At 35.8% G+C, this 21987-nt stretch overlaps 1 protein-coding gene across 7 annotated transcripts in view; it reads right to left on the bottom strand.

Moving 5' to 3' along the window:
- The window catches only part of PDE10A (phosphodiesterase 10A), a 362722-nt gene that overhangs the window by 249816 nt on the left and 90919 nt on the right, over nucleotides 1–21987 (bottom strand). For 2 of the 7 annotated variants that reach the window (XM_030929471.1, XM_030929472.1), the window contains exon 2: nucleotides 21623–21750. The exons of the other annotated variants lie outside the window; for them this stretch is intronic. In XM_030929471.1, coding sequence (XP_030785331.1) covers nucleotides 21623–21659 — 37 coding nt within the window. In that variant the 5' untranslated portion in view covers nucleotides 21660–21750. The remainder of the gene's footprint in view (nucleotides 1–21622; nucleotides 21751–21987) is intronic. 7 annotated transcript variants of the gene reach the window in all.

Below are 21987 nucleotides of genomic sequence, written 5' to 3'. Positions count from 1 at the left end.
AATTCTGAGCCAGGTGCAGTGGCTCATGCCTGCAATCTCAGCACTTCGGGAGGCTGAGGCGGGTTGATCACCTGAGGTCAGGAGTTCGAGACCAGCCTGGCCAACATGGCAAAACCCTTTCTCTACTAAAAATACAAAAATTAGCCAGGCATAGTGGCATAGGCCTGTCATTCCAGCTACTTGGGAGGCTGAGACAGGAGAATTGCTTCAACCCAGGAGTCAGAGGTTGCAGTGAGTCGAGATCGTGCCACTGCACTCCAGCCTGAGTGACAGAGCAAAACTCCATGTCAAAATATATATATATATATCTGATAAATGCTCCCACAGAAATAAACCTTACAGTACCCACTGTTTTAAGAGAGATTAAAATACATTAAAGAAGAAAGACAAGAAAATACATTTCTGGTAGTATAATTTAATCTTGTGGGAAAGAAACAAAAAATGGAGAAAAGAGAGACCAAAGAAAGAGACTTATATACAGATTCTTAATTAATAACCTTTATGATCACAGTTTCAACTGGGATTTGAAGAAAGCAAGAAGAATAACAACCATAATTTTTTATGGCCATTTAGTAAAATACTGTTTAAAATGAACATTATCATTTATTTAAAGACTTTAAAAATGATACCCTAAAAGTGAATGTCATATGTTAGGCATTCTATAAACTATTCCTTTCCACTTATGAAAATATGTTTTTTGAAAATCATGATATTCATATACAGATTTGAAACAAAGAAAAATCAAAGAATATACAGGATTTCTCAAAATAAGCCGTCATATTTTTTCTTTCTTTGCTAGCAAACATACCTTCTTAAAAATGTTTGATTATCAATTCACCCAAAATGCTCTTTTTAGACTTCCTCTATAAAAGGATACTACTATTTATATTTCCCCAGTGCAATGTAATTTATTTAAAAATACTGTGAAGTCTGACTATGAGTCAGGCATTATATTGTGTTTGAGGATGAATACGGGAACTCAAAAAATGAAGACAAATAAAGATGAACAGTTAGATGGATAACCATGCTGCAAGGTTGATAAGGGTACAATTAACAGAAACATGAAGTATAGCTGACTTGATTAATTCTAAGTGCTGAGATTCTTTCTACTCAGTAATTGTTTACTGAGTGCCTACTATGAATCAGGCATATCTTGATATGCCATATATAACAAACAATACGCCTAACCTATGGAGTTTTAAAATTCTCTTTAATACCCGCTAAGCCTAGCCAATAGAAACTGGTGACAAATTATAGATAATGAAGCAGTGGGATATGTCAAAAGTGACTCCAAAGTTTCTAGCTTAGGTAGGTGACCAGGCAGTGATGCTAGAACACGATTGAAAATATAGAGGGCGTGAAGGATTCATGGAAAAGAAAATTGTTTTGGTTTGGAATCTGCTTAAATGTAGCTTCCCATAGGATGGCTATATGGTTACTTCTAATAAGAAGTAGGAAATAAACATGCACAGCTGAAAAGAAGAAAATAGGGGCTAAGAGGGATATACGTGGAAGTCATCCATTTTGATAACAGCTGAAGATTTACAAATAGATTAGATTTCCCAGGAATACTGAATTGTATCCTATGTGGCAAAGAAAAAGTGAATTCTCATCTTTGTCCTATATTATTGGTTTAAATCATAAAAGAAAATTTTATACTGTCTCATTAGAAATATTTTAAGTCATTCTAGAACAATTTGAAACATGTATGAGAATTTTTTTCAACAAGATTATACAGTAAGTCCATTAATAAATCCCTTCTTTATTCAAATAATCAAGATTCAAAACCACCAATATAGTATCGTACAGGATAACCTTTTGTGGTAGGCAGAATTCGAAGACAGTCCCCGATATGGATTGGCTCTGTGTCCCCACCCAAATCTCATCTTGAATTGTAGCTCCCATAATTCCCACATGTTGCGGGAGGGACCCGTTGGGAGATAACTGAATCTTGGGGCCAGTTTCCCCAATACTTTTCTTGTGATAGGGACTATGTCTTACAAGATGTGATGGATTTATAAGGGATTTCTGCTTTCGCTTCTCATTCATTCTCTCTTGCCACCACCATGTAAGAAGTGCCTTTCACCTTCCACTATGATTGTGAGGCCTCCCCAGACATGTGAAACTGAGAGTCCATTGAGCCTCTTTTTCTTCCCAGTCTCATGTATGTCTTTATCGGCAGCATGAAAACGAACTAATACAGTCCCCAAGACTTTTCCCTGATATCCACACTCTGCATAATCTCCAGGACTGTGAGGATGTATTTTGCTTCCACAATAGGACATGTTATGCTGCAGGTTGGTCCTAAAATAGGAAGATTATCCAACTGGGCCTGGCCTAAGCAAATGAGTCCTTTAAGAGCAGATAGCTTTCTCCTGTTGGTGGCAGAAGTTCATGATTCAAAGCACAAGGAAGATTTGAAGATTAATTGATTGGTTGAAGATGGAGTGCCATATGCTAAGAAATGCAGCCAACACCTAGAAGCTAAAGAGACCTCAAGCTGACAGCCAGTAAGAAAAAGGGACCTTCAGTCCTACAACCACAAGAAACTAAATTCTGCCAATGACAAGAATCAGTTTGGGACTGGAGCTTTCCCCAGAGCCTCCAGATGAGAAGTAAGCAAGGCCAACACCTTTATTTCAGTCTTGTGATATTTTGAGCAAATAAAATAGTTACACAGGATCTACAGAACTGTGAGCCAATAAATGGGTGGTGTTTTAAGTCACTAAATTCGTGGTAATTTGTTATGAGACAACAGAAAACTAATAAACCTTTACAAATTGAATTACTTTTATTATTAATCCAGTTAAGTAAAAAGAAACATATTTTCCAAACTATGTCACCCTTAACCAGTTAAGCAAAAACAATAACTGCTGACAGTTGTCAAGTTGTAAACAATACTTTGTTTAGTGTAAGCACAAACCCAGGGGAGAATAGCTATGCTTTTGTAAATCTCATGTTGAATTGTGGCCCCAAGTGTTAGAAGTGGGGCCTGGTGAGAGGTGACTGGATTACAGGGGTAGTGTCTAATGGGTTAGCACCATCCCCTAGTGCAGTCTCGTGATAGAGTTCTCATGAGATCTGGTTGTTTAATAAAAGTGTGTAGCGCCGGCTGGGCGCAGCACTCTGGGAGGCTGAGGCAGGCGGATCACGAGGTCAGGAGATCGAGACCATTCTGGCTAACACAGTGAAACCCTGTCTCTACTAAAAATACAAAAAATTAGCCAGACATGGTGGCATACACCTGTAGTCCCAGCTACTCAGGAGGCTGAGGCAGAAGAATCACTTGAACCCACGCAGCGGAGGTTTCAGTTAGCTGAGATCACGCCACTGCACTCCAGCCTGGGTGACAAGGCAAGACTCTATCTCAAAAAATAAAAATAAAAATAAATAAAAATAGATGTGTAGCAAAGTGTGTAGCAGTACCTCCTACGCTCTTTCTCCTGCTGCCATGTGAAGACATGTGAAGACACAGAAAGCCATGCTTCCTATGCACACTCCAGAACTGTGAGTCAATTAAACCTCTTTTCTTCATAAATGACCCAGTCTCAGATAGTTCTTTACAGCAGCGTGGGAAGAGACTAATACAATAAGCATCCAGTTCAATGCAAAACTTGATTAAAATCATGTAAGCCAAAAGAATCACAAATACACCATGAGAAAAGGGAAATAATAACAAAAACATAACATTTGTTGCTATAGAAGGGTTGCACAACATTTTTTTCTGGCCTAACAAATTAACGTGTTTTGAGTGTTTTAAGATGTAAGTCTTAACTGTAAACTGAAATAACCAAAATTGTTGCAGATTGTCAAAATACACTTATTAGTTTATTCAAAAAAACTACCTCATATTTTTAAAAAATCTAAAGAACTACAGAGCTATCAAATTTTAGCAATTTTTTAAATAGTTGCCAAATTGTAACCATTATTTATCAAATTCTGGTAGAGAAATAAGATAAAGTTTTTTAAATCACTAAATTTGAATTTCAGAAAATACATGTTGGCCAGGTGTGGTAGCTCATGCCTATAATCCTAATACTTAGGGAGGCCGAGGCAGGAGGATCACTTGAGCACAGGAGTTCAAGATCCATCTGTGCAACACAGCAAGAAATGAAAATAAAAGAAAGTACACCTGTGGTTCCAGCTACTCAGGAGGCTGAGGTGGGAGGATCACTTGAGTCTGGGGTGTCGAGGCTACAGTAAGCCATGATCATGCCACTTCACTCCAGCCTGGGTGACACAGTGAGACCCTGTCTCAATAATAATAACAACAACAATAATAATAATAAAAACCAACTAATATTTCTGGGCAAAAAAAAAAGGGTTCTAATAAAAGTTAACCAAATCAGTCCTTGGCAAGTCAATTAGAGAAATGTATTTGAGAAAAAATACTAACAGCGCATTTACATTGCTATATAAACTGATATTTACAATGTCTCTTAAAACAGAGAGAGAAAAAGGATTCATATTACCATGGAGGGAAAAACTATGTGCAACTCTTCTTTCAGTAAGTTAAATGAAAAATAAAAGCCCTGTTTTTGATTTCCAGAAGGATCATTTTTAAAAATCGAAAACCTATCATACATGAAAACAGTATATTCAAGACTATAATTTTGAAAAAATATTTATTTGCCCTCTTTCTCCAAAGTTTGACCTTCTCTGTTGCTCAACAAGTCTTCATCCAAATAACTGAAAGCTTTGAGCCTGTCTGTAAATACATACAACTAACTGTCCCTCTGTTCTGTAGGATGCCTATACATTTTAGTACCTTCCCTGTTTGCAGGAACAGAGCAAGTAAACTCAGTAGAAAATCGAAAGAGAAACTGATAGGTCCATTTAGGAGAAGTAAGGTTAAACTGTCTGTGACTTGTAATGTTGAAAGGGCTTTTAATACTTATGAATAATAAGATCTCAATTTCTCTAAAACATTATGCTGATAACTGATAAATGAAATTAGGTCAATAATCACCAATATCAACTCACAGAAGATTCACCATATTAACTTCAAGTCTATATTTAATCTCCCCAAATCCCTCCTCCAACATAGAAAGTTTTATGAAGTATTAAGATTAGATTTCACAAATCATGTATAGAGTCACTTCCATTACTTTTCAATGCTTCTGTATAGTGTTTCAAAATTCCAATGTTAGAAATTTAAATGATTTAAATATTATAACGTAATTTAATTATATTCAGATAAAAAGACTGCCAAAAAATCTATTTCTTAATCTAACTGCATTTTAAAAAAATAAAATAAAAAGCGCAGACATGATCTATCTCTTTAAGGCTACTGTCTGGAAAAGCAACTATCACCTCTCGAAAGCATCTTCCTTGGGAGCAGAACTAAATGATTAGACCAGCATGACCATCATTAGTTTACTAGATACACTATATCTATGTATTATTTTAATAATTAAGACAATTATAATGTTAAAATAGTTCAAAAGATATAAGCCAAATTTATATTTAAAGGGTATAATTCATATTATGTATAAAATAGAATACAGCCTATTATTAAATCTACATACCTGAAGAAAAGTAATGAATTAGACTTAAGTCAACACAAAAGGTCTCAATTTTCCAACTATTTTACATGAAAACACAGACACTAGTATTAGCTCAAGATAATTTTCAGATGAATATTTAAACTATAACTTAAGACAAAGATGAAAAAATCTAGAAAATATCAAAAGAAAGTCCTAACCATTAAAAACAGCACCTAACAATTCTTCAAGACATATTTGATTCTTTTGTTTAGCATCTACAGTCCCTAGTTTTACCACTTTCTTCTCACCTATGCTACAATCTGAGTCACAATTCTGTTTTCCAAGTTTCCTTGACATTGCACTTCTTGCTCCTCTACTGCCCTGTACTGACCATGTTATAGTAGGTTAGCAGGGAGATGGTTCTCTTATCTACTAGACCTAAAGATCCTTGAGGACAGGAGAATTGTCACAGTCAGATCCTACCTGGCCTGGCACGTAGTAAAGTTTAAATTATAAGTTCTCAGCTGGGAGAATCTTTAGTCCCCCAAGAGACATCTGGCAATGTCTGCTGACATCATGGGTTTTGGTTGTCATAAGAGGAAGGGGGTACCACTGACACCTAGTGACATCTAGTGGGTCAAAGCCAGTGAGACTGCCCAATATCCTATGGTGCACAGGAAAGTCTCCTACAGCAAATAATTATCCACAGAAAGCATCAACAGTGCTCATGTTGAGAAACCCTGTTTTCAACAAGTGTATGCTCATATAATGTGGACTTTACGAAGACAACAAAACTGTATAAAATACTGCAATCGGAATAATTTCAGTACTTATTATAAAAGTATGGCACATAAATTAAATATCCCACAATCAAATATAGGGAAAAAAAGAAAGACGACGGGAGGGGAGGGGAGGGGAGGGGAGGGGAGGGGAAGGGGGAAAAAGAAAAAAAGAGAGAGGAAGAGAGAGAGGGAGGGAGGGAGGGAGGAAGGAAGGAAGGAAGGATTGATTTAGTAATGAGATCAAGATGTTATTATGCTATTGCACTGTAGATAAACTTAAGCTATTTGCTTCTAATTCCCAATTACATGGAAACCAGAGGCACAAGAAAGTATCATGTTTAGCACTGACAAAGAAACTAAGTATAGACATCATTTCTTGGTGCTGCCCCTAAAAGCGGAATGTTTCTTAAGTGATACAGCCTTTCTCACCTATTTATCTAACACATAAAATAAAAATTATACCTCTAACTCATGACTTTCATGAGATTTAAACATAATCTATGCAAAGGAAATAAACCATGGCTCAAAAATGGTAGATATAGCCAGGCACAGTGACTCATGCCTGTAATCCCAACACTTTGGGAGGCCAAAGTGAGTGGATCATGAGGTCAGGGGTTCGAGATCAGCCTGACCAACATGGTGAAACCCCATCTCTACTAAAAATACAAAAATTAGCTGGGTGTGGTGCCACGCACCTGTAAACCCAAATACTCAGGAGGCTGAGGCAGGAGAATCACTTAAACCCGGGAGGCAGAGGTTGCAGTGAACCGAGATCACGCCACTGCACTCCAGCCTGGGCAACAGAGTGACACTATGTCTTTAAAAAAAAAAAAAAAAAAATCTTCCTGGCCCTTCTTAAGTCCATTGGTGGCTTTCAAATGAAATGCTGAGTCCCATAGGGTTACTGATGATCAAGACATGTCTTGAATCTAATGCTACAATACACTGATAGGTTAGTATAAACTCTCTGGTACAAAAGATTGCACAGAGGAAATACTTTGGACACAACTAAAGATGTGTTTTTTTTTTAAATAAAGAAATGTTGCACCTCTTGAATAATCTATGGAATGCTTGCATTGGGGGATTATAGTAATTCTCACTCCAATATATTCAAGCTTAAAAGAATAAGTAGAAATCAACTCAGGTCACTTTCAAAAAGCATTTAGAATAACCAAAAAAAAAAAAAAAAACCGACAATGCAGAGAATTCAAAGGGCCTATCCTTCCACAAAAACACCAAAAACCAAGCTAAAACTGTCAAAATCAACTTTGTCGGTACTCCAGAAAACAGTCCAATGTTTACAGCAACCAGGCAAATATTGAATCCAGAAACAGGCAACTTAAAAACAGTAAAAGACCTTTGCAGCATTTAATCTACCTTTGCCCCACTCCAACCCCCTGGGTCAGCAGAAGTCTTGAAGATGGCAGTCCACATTCCTAGCATGGGAACTTGGTCTCTAATTTCACAGGGAACAGAGCAGATCTTGTTCTCAAAGAATCTGGTTTTCTATTTTGATCTGTCTGACATTAAGTATATGACTTTACTTCACCTAACTCAGAACTCTCTCAGAAAGAAAGGTGGCTGCATAGAAAGTGATCCTGGTAACACTTCTCCTGAGGGCAAAAGACTGCAGCTAAAGCCAACAACAGACATACTGAAACACTGGAAAGAAAAGCGCGGAAGAGATATTTTTTGAGGGGAAGTAAGGCATTGAAAGCTCTGGCATATACAAGAGAATTTAGAAAGCCAAATGCATGCCCAGGGAAGGATACATGCTCAAAGAAGACCTGAGAAAATACTAAATCCTCAAATTCTTACCTCTGGCTGATGTTTAGCCTCAGTGAGAGAGCAGGAAGTGGAGGCTAAGGCAGAGCTGTGAAAAGCTTAGCTAAGCACTGAAGGACTTTGCTAACTCAGAGCCAATATGCAGAGATGGACAGATTTTATTTTTATTCCTTCCTTTTATGGCTTTAAATATTCAATAAAATCTCTATCAACACACCAACTAAACAAATTTAAAATAACAGAGAGTTCTGATACCACACAGAACAAAGAATTCAATTAAGTAGTTTATAAAACAGACAACAAAAATAGATTAGAAAAACTCACCAAACAATTAAACAACTACAACCCACAGTAAGAAACAAAAATAATAAAGAGAAAGAAAATTTGTTTTACAGAGCTATAATATTCAAAATGTCAAGTTTGCAACAGAAATCTATGAAGCATGCAAAGAAGATGGTATAAGCAATTCACCCACACACATAAAATGAACAGAAAGTGTCCTGGAAGAAGCAAATTTGGAACATACTAAATACTTCAATCGGTTGTCTTAAGTATACTCACAGAGTTAAAGGAAATCATGGACAAGGAATTAAAGGCAACCAAGAGATTATTGTCTCAAAATTTGGGAATATCAATAAAGACACAGAAATTATAAAAGTAATCAAACAGAAATTCTGGTGCTGAACAGAACAATAATTTATCTAAAAACCTCACTAGATAGTTTCAGCGGCAGATATGTGCAGGCAGAAGACTCACTTCAGCATTTCTTATAAGACAGGTCTATTGGTGACATATCCTTCACCTTTGATCTTGAAGGTAAGTATACTGAAACTATCCAGATGGACAAGCAGAAAGTAAATACTGTGAATCTATGCAGATGAACAAGCAGAAAGAACAAAGAATGAAGAAAAATTAACAGGGCCTAAGAGAACCATTGCATGTAACTCAACTATATGTTTCTATAGAAGACCCAATTTAGATACTAAGACAAAAACAGGTAATAGGTTGAAATTGAGAGGATGAAAAAAGATATTCCAGACATATAATAACCAAAAAAGAGGTATATGTCTTAGCTAGTGCAAAAGAACTGTGGAATACCATCAAGCATACCAAATATGCATAACAGGAGTTCCTAGAAGGAGAGGAAAAAGATAAAGGGGTAGAGAGATTATTTGAAAAATAATAGCCAAAGAGTGCTAACTTTGATAAAGGACATTAATCTATACATCCTAGAAGCTTGATGAGCTCCAAGGAGGATAAATGCAAAGAGATCACCAACAAAACATGCTATAATCAAACTGCTGAAATACAAAGACAAAAACAGAACTTTGAAGGCAGCAAGAGAGAAGCAACTCACCACATAAAAGGGAGCCTCAATGAAATTATTATTAACAGCTGATTTCTCAGAAGAAATTATGCAGGCCAAAGGCAATAGAATGACATTTTTAAAGCGTTCAAAGCAAATATAAATGCCAACCAAGAATTCTTTATACAACAAAACTACTCTTTAAAATATAGGTAGAAATTAAGAAATTTATAGATAAACAAACAGTGAGGGAGTTTGTCACCAACTGACCTGTCCTACAAGAATGCTAAAGTGAGTCCCTCATGTAGAAAAGAAAGGACCACAGTAACTCAAGGCAATATTAAGAAATAAAGAATACTGATTAAAAAACAACTACATGCAAATACAAACGCCAGTATTACTGTATTTTGTTTGTAACTCCTCTTTTTATCCCTATGTGATTTACAAACCAAATGCATACAACAAAAATTAAAAGTCTCTGTTACTGAGCACAGATGTAAAAATATAATTTATAGCCACAAAATAAAAGAGGAGGAACAAAGTTGTATAGAAACAGAGTTTCTGTATACAGATGTTCCTGCACTTATAATGGGGTTACATGCCAATAAACACATTTTAAGTTGAAAATATCATAAATTGGAAGTATGTTTTCAATTTATAAAATGTTCAATTTACAATGTGTTTATCCAAACATAGGCCCATCATAAGTCAAGAAGCATTCTGAATGTGTATCACTTTTGCACTGCTACAAAAGAATAAACATAATCAGTAAAACCACTGTGACTCAGGGACTATCTGTACTATTAATGCTAAGTCGATATTAATTCAAAATAATTTGTTGTAAGTTTAATGGGTCAATTGTAAACTCCAGAATACTCATTTTATAAAAACCTAAAAGGAATTGAGAAACCAACAAAAACAATATGCTAAAAAAAAAAAAAAAAAAAAAACCACACACACACACAAAGGCATATGGAGGAAATGGAGAACAAAAAAACAGAAACATGTAAAACAAAACAAAATGGCAGGGGTAACTCCATACTTACTGATTATTTCAAATGTAAATAGATTAAAATCTCCAATTAAAAAACAAAAAATTGGCAGAATGGGTTTTTTAAAAATAATTCAACTATATGTTTCTATAGAAGACCCAATTTAGATACAAAGACAAAAACAGGTAATAGACTGAAAGTGGAAGGATGGGAAAGATATTCTATTCAAAAAGTAGTCAAAAGAGAGCTACAAGTCTTAGCTAATGCAATGAGACAAGAATAGAAAACTAAAGGTTTACAGTTAGGGAAGGAATAAAACTGCTCATAGATTACATGATTGTGCATATGGAATTTTTTAAAAAAATCAACAAAAGCTTCTAGGAACTAATAAGCGATTATACAAGATTTTCAGAATATGAGGTTAAAGCACAAAAATCAGTATCTTTCCTATATTCCAGGAATGAACAAGTAGATTTTGAAATTAAAAGCACAGTATCATTTGCACTAGCACCCAGAAAATGAAATACTTGCATATAAATCTAACAAAATAAATACAAACTCTATAGGAGAAAAACTACAAAACTCTGATGAAAAAAATTCAACTAAATAAGTGGATACATATTCCATGTTCATGGATAGGGAGACTCAATACTGTCAAGATGTCAGTTCTTCCCAACTTGATCTATACACTGAGTGCAATCAAAATAGAAATGCCAGGAAGTTATTTTGCGGTTACTGGAAAACTGATTAAAGTTTATATTGAGAGACAAAAGTCTCATAATAGCAAACACAATATTGTAAGAGAATAATGAATTTGGAGGACTGACAATACCTGACTTCAAGACATACAATAAAGCTATAATAATCAAAACAGTGTGGTTATTAGGGAAATAATGGATACATGGATCAATGGAATAAAACAGAGAGCCTAAAACAGACCCAAATAAATATATGAAACTGATCTTTGACAAAGGAGCAAATGCAATACAGTAGAGAAAAGATAATCTTTTCAACAAATAGTACAGGAACAGCTGGACAGTCACATGACAAAAAATTAATATAGACAAACACCTTAAACCAGTCACAGAAATTAAATCAAAATGGATCATAGACTTAAACGTAAAACACAAAATGATAAAACCCCTAGAAAATAACATAGGAGAAAATCCGATGACCTTGGGCATGTCATTTACTTTTTAGAAGCAACACAAAGACACGATCCATGAAAGAGAGAATTGATAAGCTGTACTTCAGTAAAATTAAGATCTGCTCTGCAAAAGAAACTGTCAAGAGAATAAAAAGACAAGCCACAGATTTGGAGAAAATAGGTGCAAAACACATATCAGATAAAGACTTACCCAGAATAGACAAAGAACTCTAAAGCTCATTAATAAGAAAACAACCTGATTATTAAAAGCAGTCCAAAACATTAACAGATATGTCATCAAAAAAGATAGACAGATGAGCAAATGAAAAGATGCTCTACATTATATGTCATGAGGGAAATGCAAATTCAAACAACGAGAAACCATTACATACCTATTTAAATGGCCAAAATCCAGAACACTGACAACACCAAATGCCAGCAAGAATGTAGAACAATAGGATCTCACTCACTGTTGGTGTGAATGTGAAATGGTACTCTGGAAGAGAGTTTGGCAGCTCTAGAAAAGGTCACAGTGTGGGTCAGTGTCTGGAAATGAATGCCAGAAAACACAGGACAGGAAATCTCCAAAATCTCCAAAGCCAGGACAAATCACAAAGTGCCTAATAAGTCATGAGTTGCTGTGTTCTAAAGGCAACCAACAGCTGCTAAAGGGCTTTACTTAGGCAGCTCAGTGACATGATCATAATCATATTTTAAAAAGCAAACTCAACTCTGGTAAGTAAAATATGAAAAAATGAGCAAGTCCAAATCCCTATCCTTACTGTCATACACTATTGGTAAGAGTCTATATTGATATAATCACATTGAAAAATTGTTTGGCAGCAATCTACTGAAAAATCTGAACACATGCATATTCCATGACCCAGAAATTACACCCTTAAAACGGTATACTTACGTCCATCAAAAGCCATATCTATTATTACAATATTCAAGGAAGCACGATTTATGATAGCTAAAACATGGAAACTACCAAATATCCATCAACATTAGAACAGATAAATCACTTAGTATATTCACACAATGGAATATCATACAATAATGAGAATAAACTATTCAGAACTGCATGGAATAATAGCAGTGAAGTACACAAACATAATGTTGAACAAAAGAAACCGGACACAAAAGATAAATACTGCATGATTCTATTGATTTCAAGTTGGAAAAATGTCACTATCTGTAAGAAGTCAGAAAAGTGTTACTTTAAGGGGTTAGAAACTGGAAGGGGACACAAGAGGGGCTTTCACTATTATCTCTATGTTTTCAGTCAAGGAAGCCAAAATTCGTAGGTAAAATTACTTACAACTAGTAAGTTGTGGAAATGGCATTCAAATCTATGCCTGATTTTTAAAAATACATAGCCATGGGCAAAAAATGACCTGGAGAAACTGTCAAAGTGTTCTGCAACCAATGTTGATTGTCCTGTGCCTTTATGCACACTTACTCCACTGCTAATAGTGCCTTTTCTTCACTGTACTATGAAACCCATTCCCAGTCTCTCCCCATATACTTAACAGACTCAGTAACCAGGTGTTTTGTCTCTCTCAATACATTTTTTAAAAAAGATATATATATAATGTATAGAGTGCTTATTAAAATCAGGCATTTTATTGGTCTTTTCCCAATAAGGATAAAGGGATTCCAAGATATAAATAATCCAAGGTCACATGTCTAAAAAACATTAAAACTAGAATAAAAATCAAAACATTCTGAATGCAAATCCAAAGCTCCTTCTATTATATTATGTTTCCATCTTTCAGCTTATCTTATTGCTGATAATCTATTTGTCTGCTTTGACCTCAAAATTCTTATCTCTTTGGAAGCTAAGAGTCTCTACTTACCTTTATAACATCTGCCCTAAGCCAAGTGCCCAGCACACAATAGGTACTCAACAGGCATTTTTTTAAAAAGAACTAAGTATAGTAGCCCCCACTCATTATCCACGGTTTCACTTTCTTCAGTTTCAGTTAATCACACAGTCAATTCAACCACAGTCCAAAATATTAAATGGAAAATTCCAGAAGTAAACAACTCATAATTTTAAATTGTGCACTGCTCTGAGTAGTATGATAAAATCTCACATGGTACAGCTCAGTCCCAACCAGGACATGAATTCTCCCTTTGTCCAGCTTGTCCATGCTATAGACACTCCCCATCCCTCAGTCACTTTGTAGCCATCTTGCTTATCAGATCAGCTGTCATGGTATCCCAGTGTCTGTGTTCAAGTCACCCTTATTTTACTTACTAATAACCCCAAAGTGCAAGAGTAGTGATGTCGGCAATTCAGATACATCACAGAGAAGCCATAAAGTAGTTCCTTTAAGTTAAAGGGTGCAAGTTCTTGATTTAATAACAAAAAACAAAGGTATGCTGAGCTTGCTAAGATCTACAGTAAGAGTAAATCTATCCAAGAAATTGTGAAGAAGCAAAAAGAAATTTATGCCAGTTTTGCTGTTGAAAATGTTATTGGTGAGAAAATGAAAAAGACACTATTCTGGAAAGTCACAAAGTTTATACAGCTATGCTTGTTCAACAGAATAGCCATTACTGACAAGTAGCTATTGGAGACTTGAAAAGTTGCTACTCCAAAGTGAGATGTGCTGTGAGTGTAAAATACATACTGGATTTCATAGACAACAGTACAAATGTAAGACTGTAAAATATTTCATTAATTATTTAATAATCAGAAGCTAAAATTCTAATATTTTGGAATAAATTAAGTCCATTTTATTATTAAGTTAATTTCACTTACTTTTTAAAGTGGCTACCAGAATATTTTAACTTACATCTGTCATCTTTATTTCACGTTACATTTCTGTTGAACAGCATTGTTGTAGGGGCCTTTTTTCTCCTCACTCAAGGACATAATCTAAATTCTCCCTAATTGAGACTATTAAAATGCACAGTGTAAACAGCCCATATAACTGCCATCATTTGTCCTGGGTTCCACATCAAGAAATGAATTTATCATTCTTTCTTCTTTTGCACGAGTGTTTTAAGACTGTGTCAATATTCAAAGAACATATTCCAACCTTTCCAATGTGCTTAACAATTAACCTTGATATCACCATTGTTTAAGTGACTGCTGTGGGTCTGAATGTTTCTGTCTTCCCAAAACTCTTATGTTCAAATTTGTAGTATAATACAATTATTTCTGTTTACCTTCACAGACTGTGACAGTCTTCCCTCCGTTCAAACTGCTTGCTTCATGTCTCTTTATAGGAAATGTTCCTCTTGTCTTGTTAAACTCATACCCTCTTCTTAAATCTCCTCCCAAAATTTGTTTTTTAACCAAGGAAGAATGCTTCACAGGAAATGTTACTCCCTACTCTCATTCCGGTTTACTGTTCCCTGTGTGTAGGCACTATCAATAAATGTTGAAGGAAACGCAGAACTGCATCAAGCTGCATAAACCCACATATGTTCTTTGCTGCTAAGAGAAAAAGAAAAAAAATTGAAAGTGCCAAAAGTGTTTGTTTTCTGGAGAGGAAAAAATTAAGCAGGAAAAACTTTTAGAAAGTAAGCTACACAAAAATTTTTTACCTGTTCTAACCAATGGAGAGCCAAGAAAAGTTGGAACAGAAACCACAATGTACATTCTTCTCTGTTACGGACTAAATTATGTTCCTCCAAAACTCATGTCTTGAAGTCCTAACCCCCAGTACCTCAGAATGTGACTCTGTGTGGAGAAGGGATCTTCAAGAAGATGATGAAGTAAAATGAGGTCCATAGGGTGAGTCCTTAATCCAATATGACTACTATCCTAAAGGCAGTCCTAGCAAAACTCATGCTCTCCTTTCTGAAAAAAATGTAGACTTAAAATTGTTTAAAAGGCAGAATGAATCTTTTAGTAACTGGACAAACATTGTGTCAAAAATAATAAGCATACAAAAACAAAAACCATCAATCCGATCTGATACCTAAAACAAGCAAATGTAGCACTACCGTGTTCCTAATGCTTACATTTAGCTCAAGCCACTAGGAGAAACAATCATAACAAATGGACAGTCCTTGAGTAAGAATTAATACCGGACCAACAGTGATATTTTCTCATATACTTTCAAAACGTACACACTTGAATTTTATAATTCACATGATTTTGCTTTGTTAATGTCAGGAAAACAGCATGTTTTTTATAAGCTGTATGATATTTTCAAAATCAAAACCAATCTTCTCAAATACTACTTAATTTTAAAAGAGGAAATAACTCGATTTTCTTTAATGATAAGCTGGCATCTCAACACAAAAGGGTCTGCCAGAAAATCAATGCTATATAAGACATACATCAATTTCTTAAGCATTGATACAAAGTCTTTCTCTGGTCTTTGAAGTAGAAACTACGTCTTATTCATCTTATCCTGAGCGCTAGTAATTACAGTCTATTATTATTAGCAGCATTATGTTCTATAAAGCCCACACAAACACTGAATCAGCAAATACTTGACCAATGCTTGCTCCTAGTGGAAATACAAGGTTAGGTTCCTACAAGCCTTTAGTGACATTTTCATCAACCAATCAGTACATAACCTTACTCTGCACATGCACATGTCCACAAATGACAGTGAAAGCACTGTGAGGATTGGGGTTACAAATCAATTTTAGTGAGTAAGCAAATGAGCAAATACAAAATTCAAAAATAATGAGAATCAAGTATACTTCCACACACTAAGCATTCAACATATGTTTCAGAATCAAATGAACAGACGGATAAAACCATTATCTTACTGAGGTGCTTTCATTACTTCTAGTAATTTCATTATTTTGATCGCATCTAAGACACTTACATGACACTGAATCTTCCAGCTGTTTGCTAGCAGAACAGCAACCTGAGTCTTTGGGAACCACATCTGTTCTCTGCCTTGCTTACTTTGCAAAACAATTGATTTCATTATTTATTTTACTAGACCTTTGCTGATAAATATGAAAATACTGGAGAAGCACACACCATGAAATTCTGTCGGGAAACCTAAGAATTCAAGTCCTGCCAATAGACTGGAATGAGAAATTACACACAACTTAGGCGTCATCAGTGAGATACTCTAAACATCCCTATGCTTGAGAGTCAGTATCATTGCTATGGATAATGCTATCTTAGTGAGACAGGCCAGAGTTCCTAAGACAGTTCTCTCCACATTTTGTTCTTGGAGAGATAGTTCTCTACTTTGTGACCTTAGCCATTTTAACACATTGTGACACTCTTTGGAAGCATTACACTTCACCTCTTAGGCAAACCGATTTGGTTTTTAAAAAGAAATCCCCATTCATAAGTGTTTAGTACCAGTTGACCTGACTGTATTTATTTTCTCATAATCCACAGTCATGCTACACTGTTTGAAGCTGTGGTGCAAATACTTCAAAAGTTTCTATTCACTTGTTCACACTATAGCTGTTCCACTTCAGATCATTCGTTACACAGCCCCCAACTTGCTATGCTGCTGTCAAACATCTTGTTCCTCCACTTTAACAGCTGCTAATTCTTTCTTAACATTTAGGAGCCAAATTGTCCCTAGCGACTAAGAAATACTATGAGTAGAAACACAGGCATCTAAGCTGTGCACCCTACTAACATGAACTTACTGCACAGAACAGTGAAGCACGGAAGAATTGTGTCCGCTTATCTTTACATCAGAGAAAGATTTAAACATGGCACTTCCGCTTTCTTGAAAGTTTCATGTATGTATGTCACCTATTACCTCTAAAACTCTAATTTCCTTCCCTAATACTTAATCTTTTCATGAAACCAAGTTTAGTGCTTGAAGAAAGGTGGCATTATTATTCTGGTCTCCACTGCAGCATTTAATTTAAAACAGAAAATTCTAATTATCAATGATGACTACCAAGGTACTCTTAGTTCTACCATTTACAGAATTATTGAAATAAGGTACTTAACATTTCTATGCCTCAATTTCCTCATTTGGAAAATGGAGATAATAATATCTACACCTCATACATGAAAATTGCTTTAAAAAATTCAGAAAATGTCAGCTCTTATTACCACCTAAGTATAAAAAAATTAGTTTATACCTAGTCAACAAAACATTCATCAAAAGATACAATATGACATTGTTATAAAGTGGTTTCTGTAAAATACCTTAATTCAAAAATGTCATTTTAACAATTCAGTGGCATTTCTAAATTCCTAAAATACTTTCTTTTGCTTCCTTGGTAACAAAAATGTAAACATTAAATAGTCACTCGGCTGGGTGCTGTGGCTCACTCCTGTAACTCCAGCACTTCGGGAAGTCAAGGCTGGAGGCTTGTTTGAGCCTTAGGAGTTTGAGATCAGCCTGAGCAACAAGGTGAAACACTGGAGGCTGAGGTGGGAGGACCATCTGAGCTCAGGGAGGTTGAGGCTGCAGTGAGCCATGATTGTGCCACTGCACTCCAACCTGGGCAACAGAATGAGACCCTATCTCAAACAAACAAACAAACAAACAAACAAAAAAGCAGTAATCCTCAGCTTTACTTCCAGTATGTCTCACCGTTCTGTAGAGTGCTAATTGTAATCCACAATTCTCACTGCCAACTTTGTTCAAGTAGCGTTCATGTTAAAATTTCAAGTTTAAATGACAATGCAAAACTTGCTGTATTTCACTAATCTGAGCTAATCTCATAATTAATTATGAAAAATTTTATATATAATATGCTAGGCTATTTAGATTTTCAGGTCTTTCATCCTGATATAGGCACTTTGGTCTACCCTTTTCCACAAGGCAGCCATAAAATTACAGGTTTGTAATTATCTTCATTCTTTAGGACTTCATAAGGAGCCAATAAAACAATTAAACGACATTTTATGGAATAATGTACTGTGCAGACTTTTCACTATGATGACAATTTGGCCGTAGAGCATGTTCACCTATGTCTGGATTTTTTTTTTTTTTTTTTTTTTTTTTTATCAGTAGAGAGAATGTGTTTGGCATATGCATTAGTAGACTACTACTAGTGTTGAACAGTTCCATCTCATGAATCTAACATTTTTCATATTTCAGTATAAATGCCAATAAGTAATTGAGATAAACAGCTTGTCAGGCATTAAATGTTACTGAAATGACCCTCGTCTACATTTAGCTTTCCCCCTCCTCATAGATTTATTAAGACAGGGTTCATTGTCCAAATACTGGTGTCAGAGTTTAAGAGCTTATATATGAGACATATTGAACTCTGCCTTTCATCAAATTTGCCACACTTACTTTTTCACCAAAAAGTGCCAAATTCAAAGTCTTATAAGACTGGTCATAAAATATTATGTATAAATGAATTAAACGTATTTTTGCTAGCAAACATCATTCCTGCCAAACAACTCAGAAATAATACCAAACCATTTAAACAGACAGGAATCTGGCCTACAGTCAAGAAAAGCAATTAAAAAAAATATCTCAATAGCTGCTTTTTCAAACAAAGAGTCTTTTCCCCTGCTCTGGCACAAAATTCAGGAAAAGAGCCAAGGTGCTACTTCTCAGCCCTTTGACATCAGGGGAAGACTGTGTGCGTCAGCCGGCCCAGTAGGGACCCCTGGCTTATGACAATGTGCCATGTGCTTCTTATCTTATCAGCTTATAGTGCCTGGCACTTCGGCCATTACTGTGTGAGCCCTGGAGGAAGGAAAGTGTAATTGTGAGAGTGTAGGTTAAAGTTAGGAGCTAAGCAGGTTTTAGCAACTTATTAACAAAACAAAGTGTCCAACATATGGCATTAATAATAATAAAAGCCTCTGCCTTCAAATTCAAACTTAAGAGAAAGTGAGTTTTTTTAAAGGGATGTTCTAGCTGCATATGGGAACCACTTTCCCCTCCTACTTATGCAAATAAATGTCAAAGTTGTAGTTTCAGAACACTGACTCCATTACCTTATTAAAAAAAGAAAAACAGCAATTTGTTAGAAAATGTACGTGTGCCTTTTATATTAGCTCTACTAAAAATGGTGCTGGGGCAGTGAAACCCCATCTCTACTAAATATACAAAAATTAGCCAGGTGTGGTGACAGGCACCTGTATGTAGTCCCAGCTACTCGGGAGGCTGAGGCAGGAGAATGGCATGAACTCAGGAGATGGATCCTGCAGTGAGCCGAGATCGCACTACTGCACTCCAGCCTGGGTGACAAAACGAGACTCTGTCTCAAAAAAAAAAAAAAAAAAAAAAAAAAAAGTGGTGCTTGGGGATTGGGAATAGGTTAACTGCTTTCAAATGCTGGCCAATATTTGCACCTCTAAACACAAGGCAGGGGAGAGAGTTCCAGCCACTTAGGTGAGTGGAGCTCAGTCACACCAGTGAATCCAGGATTGAGGGATCCAAAGAGAATCTGCTAAAGACAGAAACTGTCTCATAAAAACTATTTCACCTCAAAATTAATTTTCAAAAAACCTATCCTTGACTTAAAAAACATTTTAAAACAACTTAAAAATACTAGAGAAATGTCACACTTGCTATTTGAAAACTCATCTGGTCAACGTAATCAACACATTCTGAATGACAAAAATAAGAGTTTTACTTACTAGTCTCGGCTCAGACTGTACATTAAAAAGCTCTTTATTAAAAGTGAGAATGCATTTATACCATAATTTACAAGTATCTCAAACTAATACACCTCATAAACTGTCATCCTGGTTATACAGCTAATAAAACAATAGATTTCTGATATTACATTATAACTGTTTATTATTTCCTCAAGCTTACGTGTTAAAACAGGATATGATTCATTTGCTCCCTGCTACTCCTCTATGTGGGTTAGAGGTCATGCCGTTATAAACCACGAATAAGTAGAAAAATTATTTACTCCCTCCTGTGACAAAATTCCCCTCTCTGGTGACACCATCCTATCCTTACACCTCATTCTTCCTTTCACTACTTTTGAGTCAGGTATTTGCCCTCAACTGTACACTGTGGTCCCTGTTCATCTAGTTTCTCTCCCATATGAATTAACTTTGCCTCACTATTGAGTTTAAAAACCATTGCCAATTACTGCAATAACACCTCAGCAAGCACTACAGAATTCTTTGCTTAGTCCCACCCTACACTAAGGAAACCTAATCATTCAAGTTTTGTGACCTGCATTTCTAACTGGTTAGAGAAAAATGCAGTCGTGTCAATTCTTTTCCGTCTCTTAGATGGATCCCTATACTGATCCCACAGCAGCCGGACCAAGACTGTTCCATTACTCCTAAGCATCTGGAGATGGCATGATCACCCTGACACATGACCTAGCCTTTTGTTACTCAGAGGATCCTTTATTTTTCCTCTGCAATGTTTCTCTGAACCTCTACCCACTTTCTAGCTTCTCTCCTAACTCAGCTGGCTCTCTTTTTTGGTTCTTGATTCCTTAGTTTAATTACTCACTTAGTTGTTTCCCCTTTATGTCTCATGTCTTCAAACTCTCCTTACCCCTTTTAATGGAAAGATTTCTATGACACTCATACTTCCACCAATCCTGAAACATGATTAACAACAACAAAACGTCCTTCACACCTGGTAAACCCACCACACCTTCTATTTTTCTTTCACCATCAAAGTCAAAAGAGTAGTCCAGTGCTTATTTTAATGTCCTTAATTCTAATTCATGCATTAATCATCACCCAATGATTTCATTCCCCATAACTGCACTAAAGTCATTTTTTGGTTAAACCAAATTTCCAAATTGCTAAATATCATTATCGCAGTCTTCATCTCCCTTGGTCTCAGTAGTATCAGATATTGTTAACTAATCCCTTAGTTTCTTGGAAATTTCTCCACATAACATAGTAAAGCAGGTCATTTATCCAATAATCAATTTGCCTAAAGCAAATATGTAACCACCCTATGAAAAATAAAGGGAAAAATCACCCAACTAGAACATCACAGAAATCCTCAAAAGCCATTAAAACTAACCCATCCAGAATGAAATACTGTAAACTTTTTTGGTGCAGTGAAACCCTGCCAATGATACTGTAGGGGTCTTGAGTGAACGCTGGCACCAAAAAGACTCAAGGTGTGAACAAAACAAAGTTTTCATCAATTGATAATTTTAATGAATTGGCAGATCAAAACAGAGCTACAGAGTACTAGTTTGCTTCCTGTCTATCTGAATGTCCCTTCTAAATTTCTTTTGCTGGCTTAGTGTCCTCTACTCACCTGTTAAATGTTGGGATTTCCTCTCTTCTATCCTCATTCTACATTCTTTTCCTTCAAAGTCTTCTCTACCCCCATCTCTTCAACTGTAACATCTCTGTGGATGACTTCTATATCTATACCATTAGCTTCTAAACAAAAACAAAACAAAAAAATCAAATAACTAACAGATAATTCTCAGCATGGCTACACCTTAACCTACTAGAATCTTCTCCCTCTTCTCCTTCTCCTCCCTCTTTCATATCCCATCTCTTTAAGTGAAATCATCCTCCTCTTAATCACCTAAACTAAATATCCCAGTCATCCTCCAATCCGCCCTCTTCTTCAATCCCTAAATGCAAATCACTGATTTCTGTCAACTGTACCTT

The sequence above is a fragment of the Rhinopithecus roxellana genome, chromosome 4, assembly GCF_007565055.1.
Source record: "Rhinopithecus roxellana isolate Shanxi Qingling chromosome 4, ASM756505v1, whole genome shotgun sequence".
NCBI classification, from domain to species: domain Eukaryota; kingdom Metazoa; phylum Chordata; class Mammalia; order Primates; family Cercopithecidae; genus Rhinopithecus; species Rhinopithecus roxellana.
This window is presented reverse-complemented; position numbering and strand designations above follow the sequence as displayed.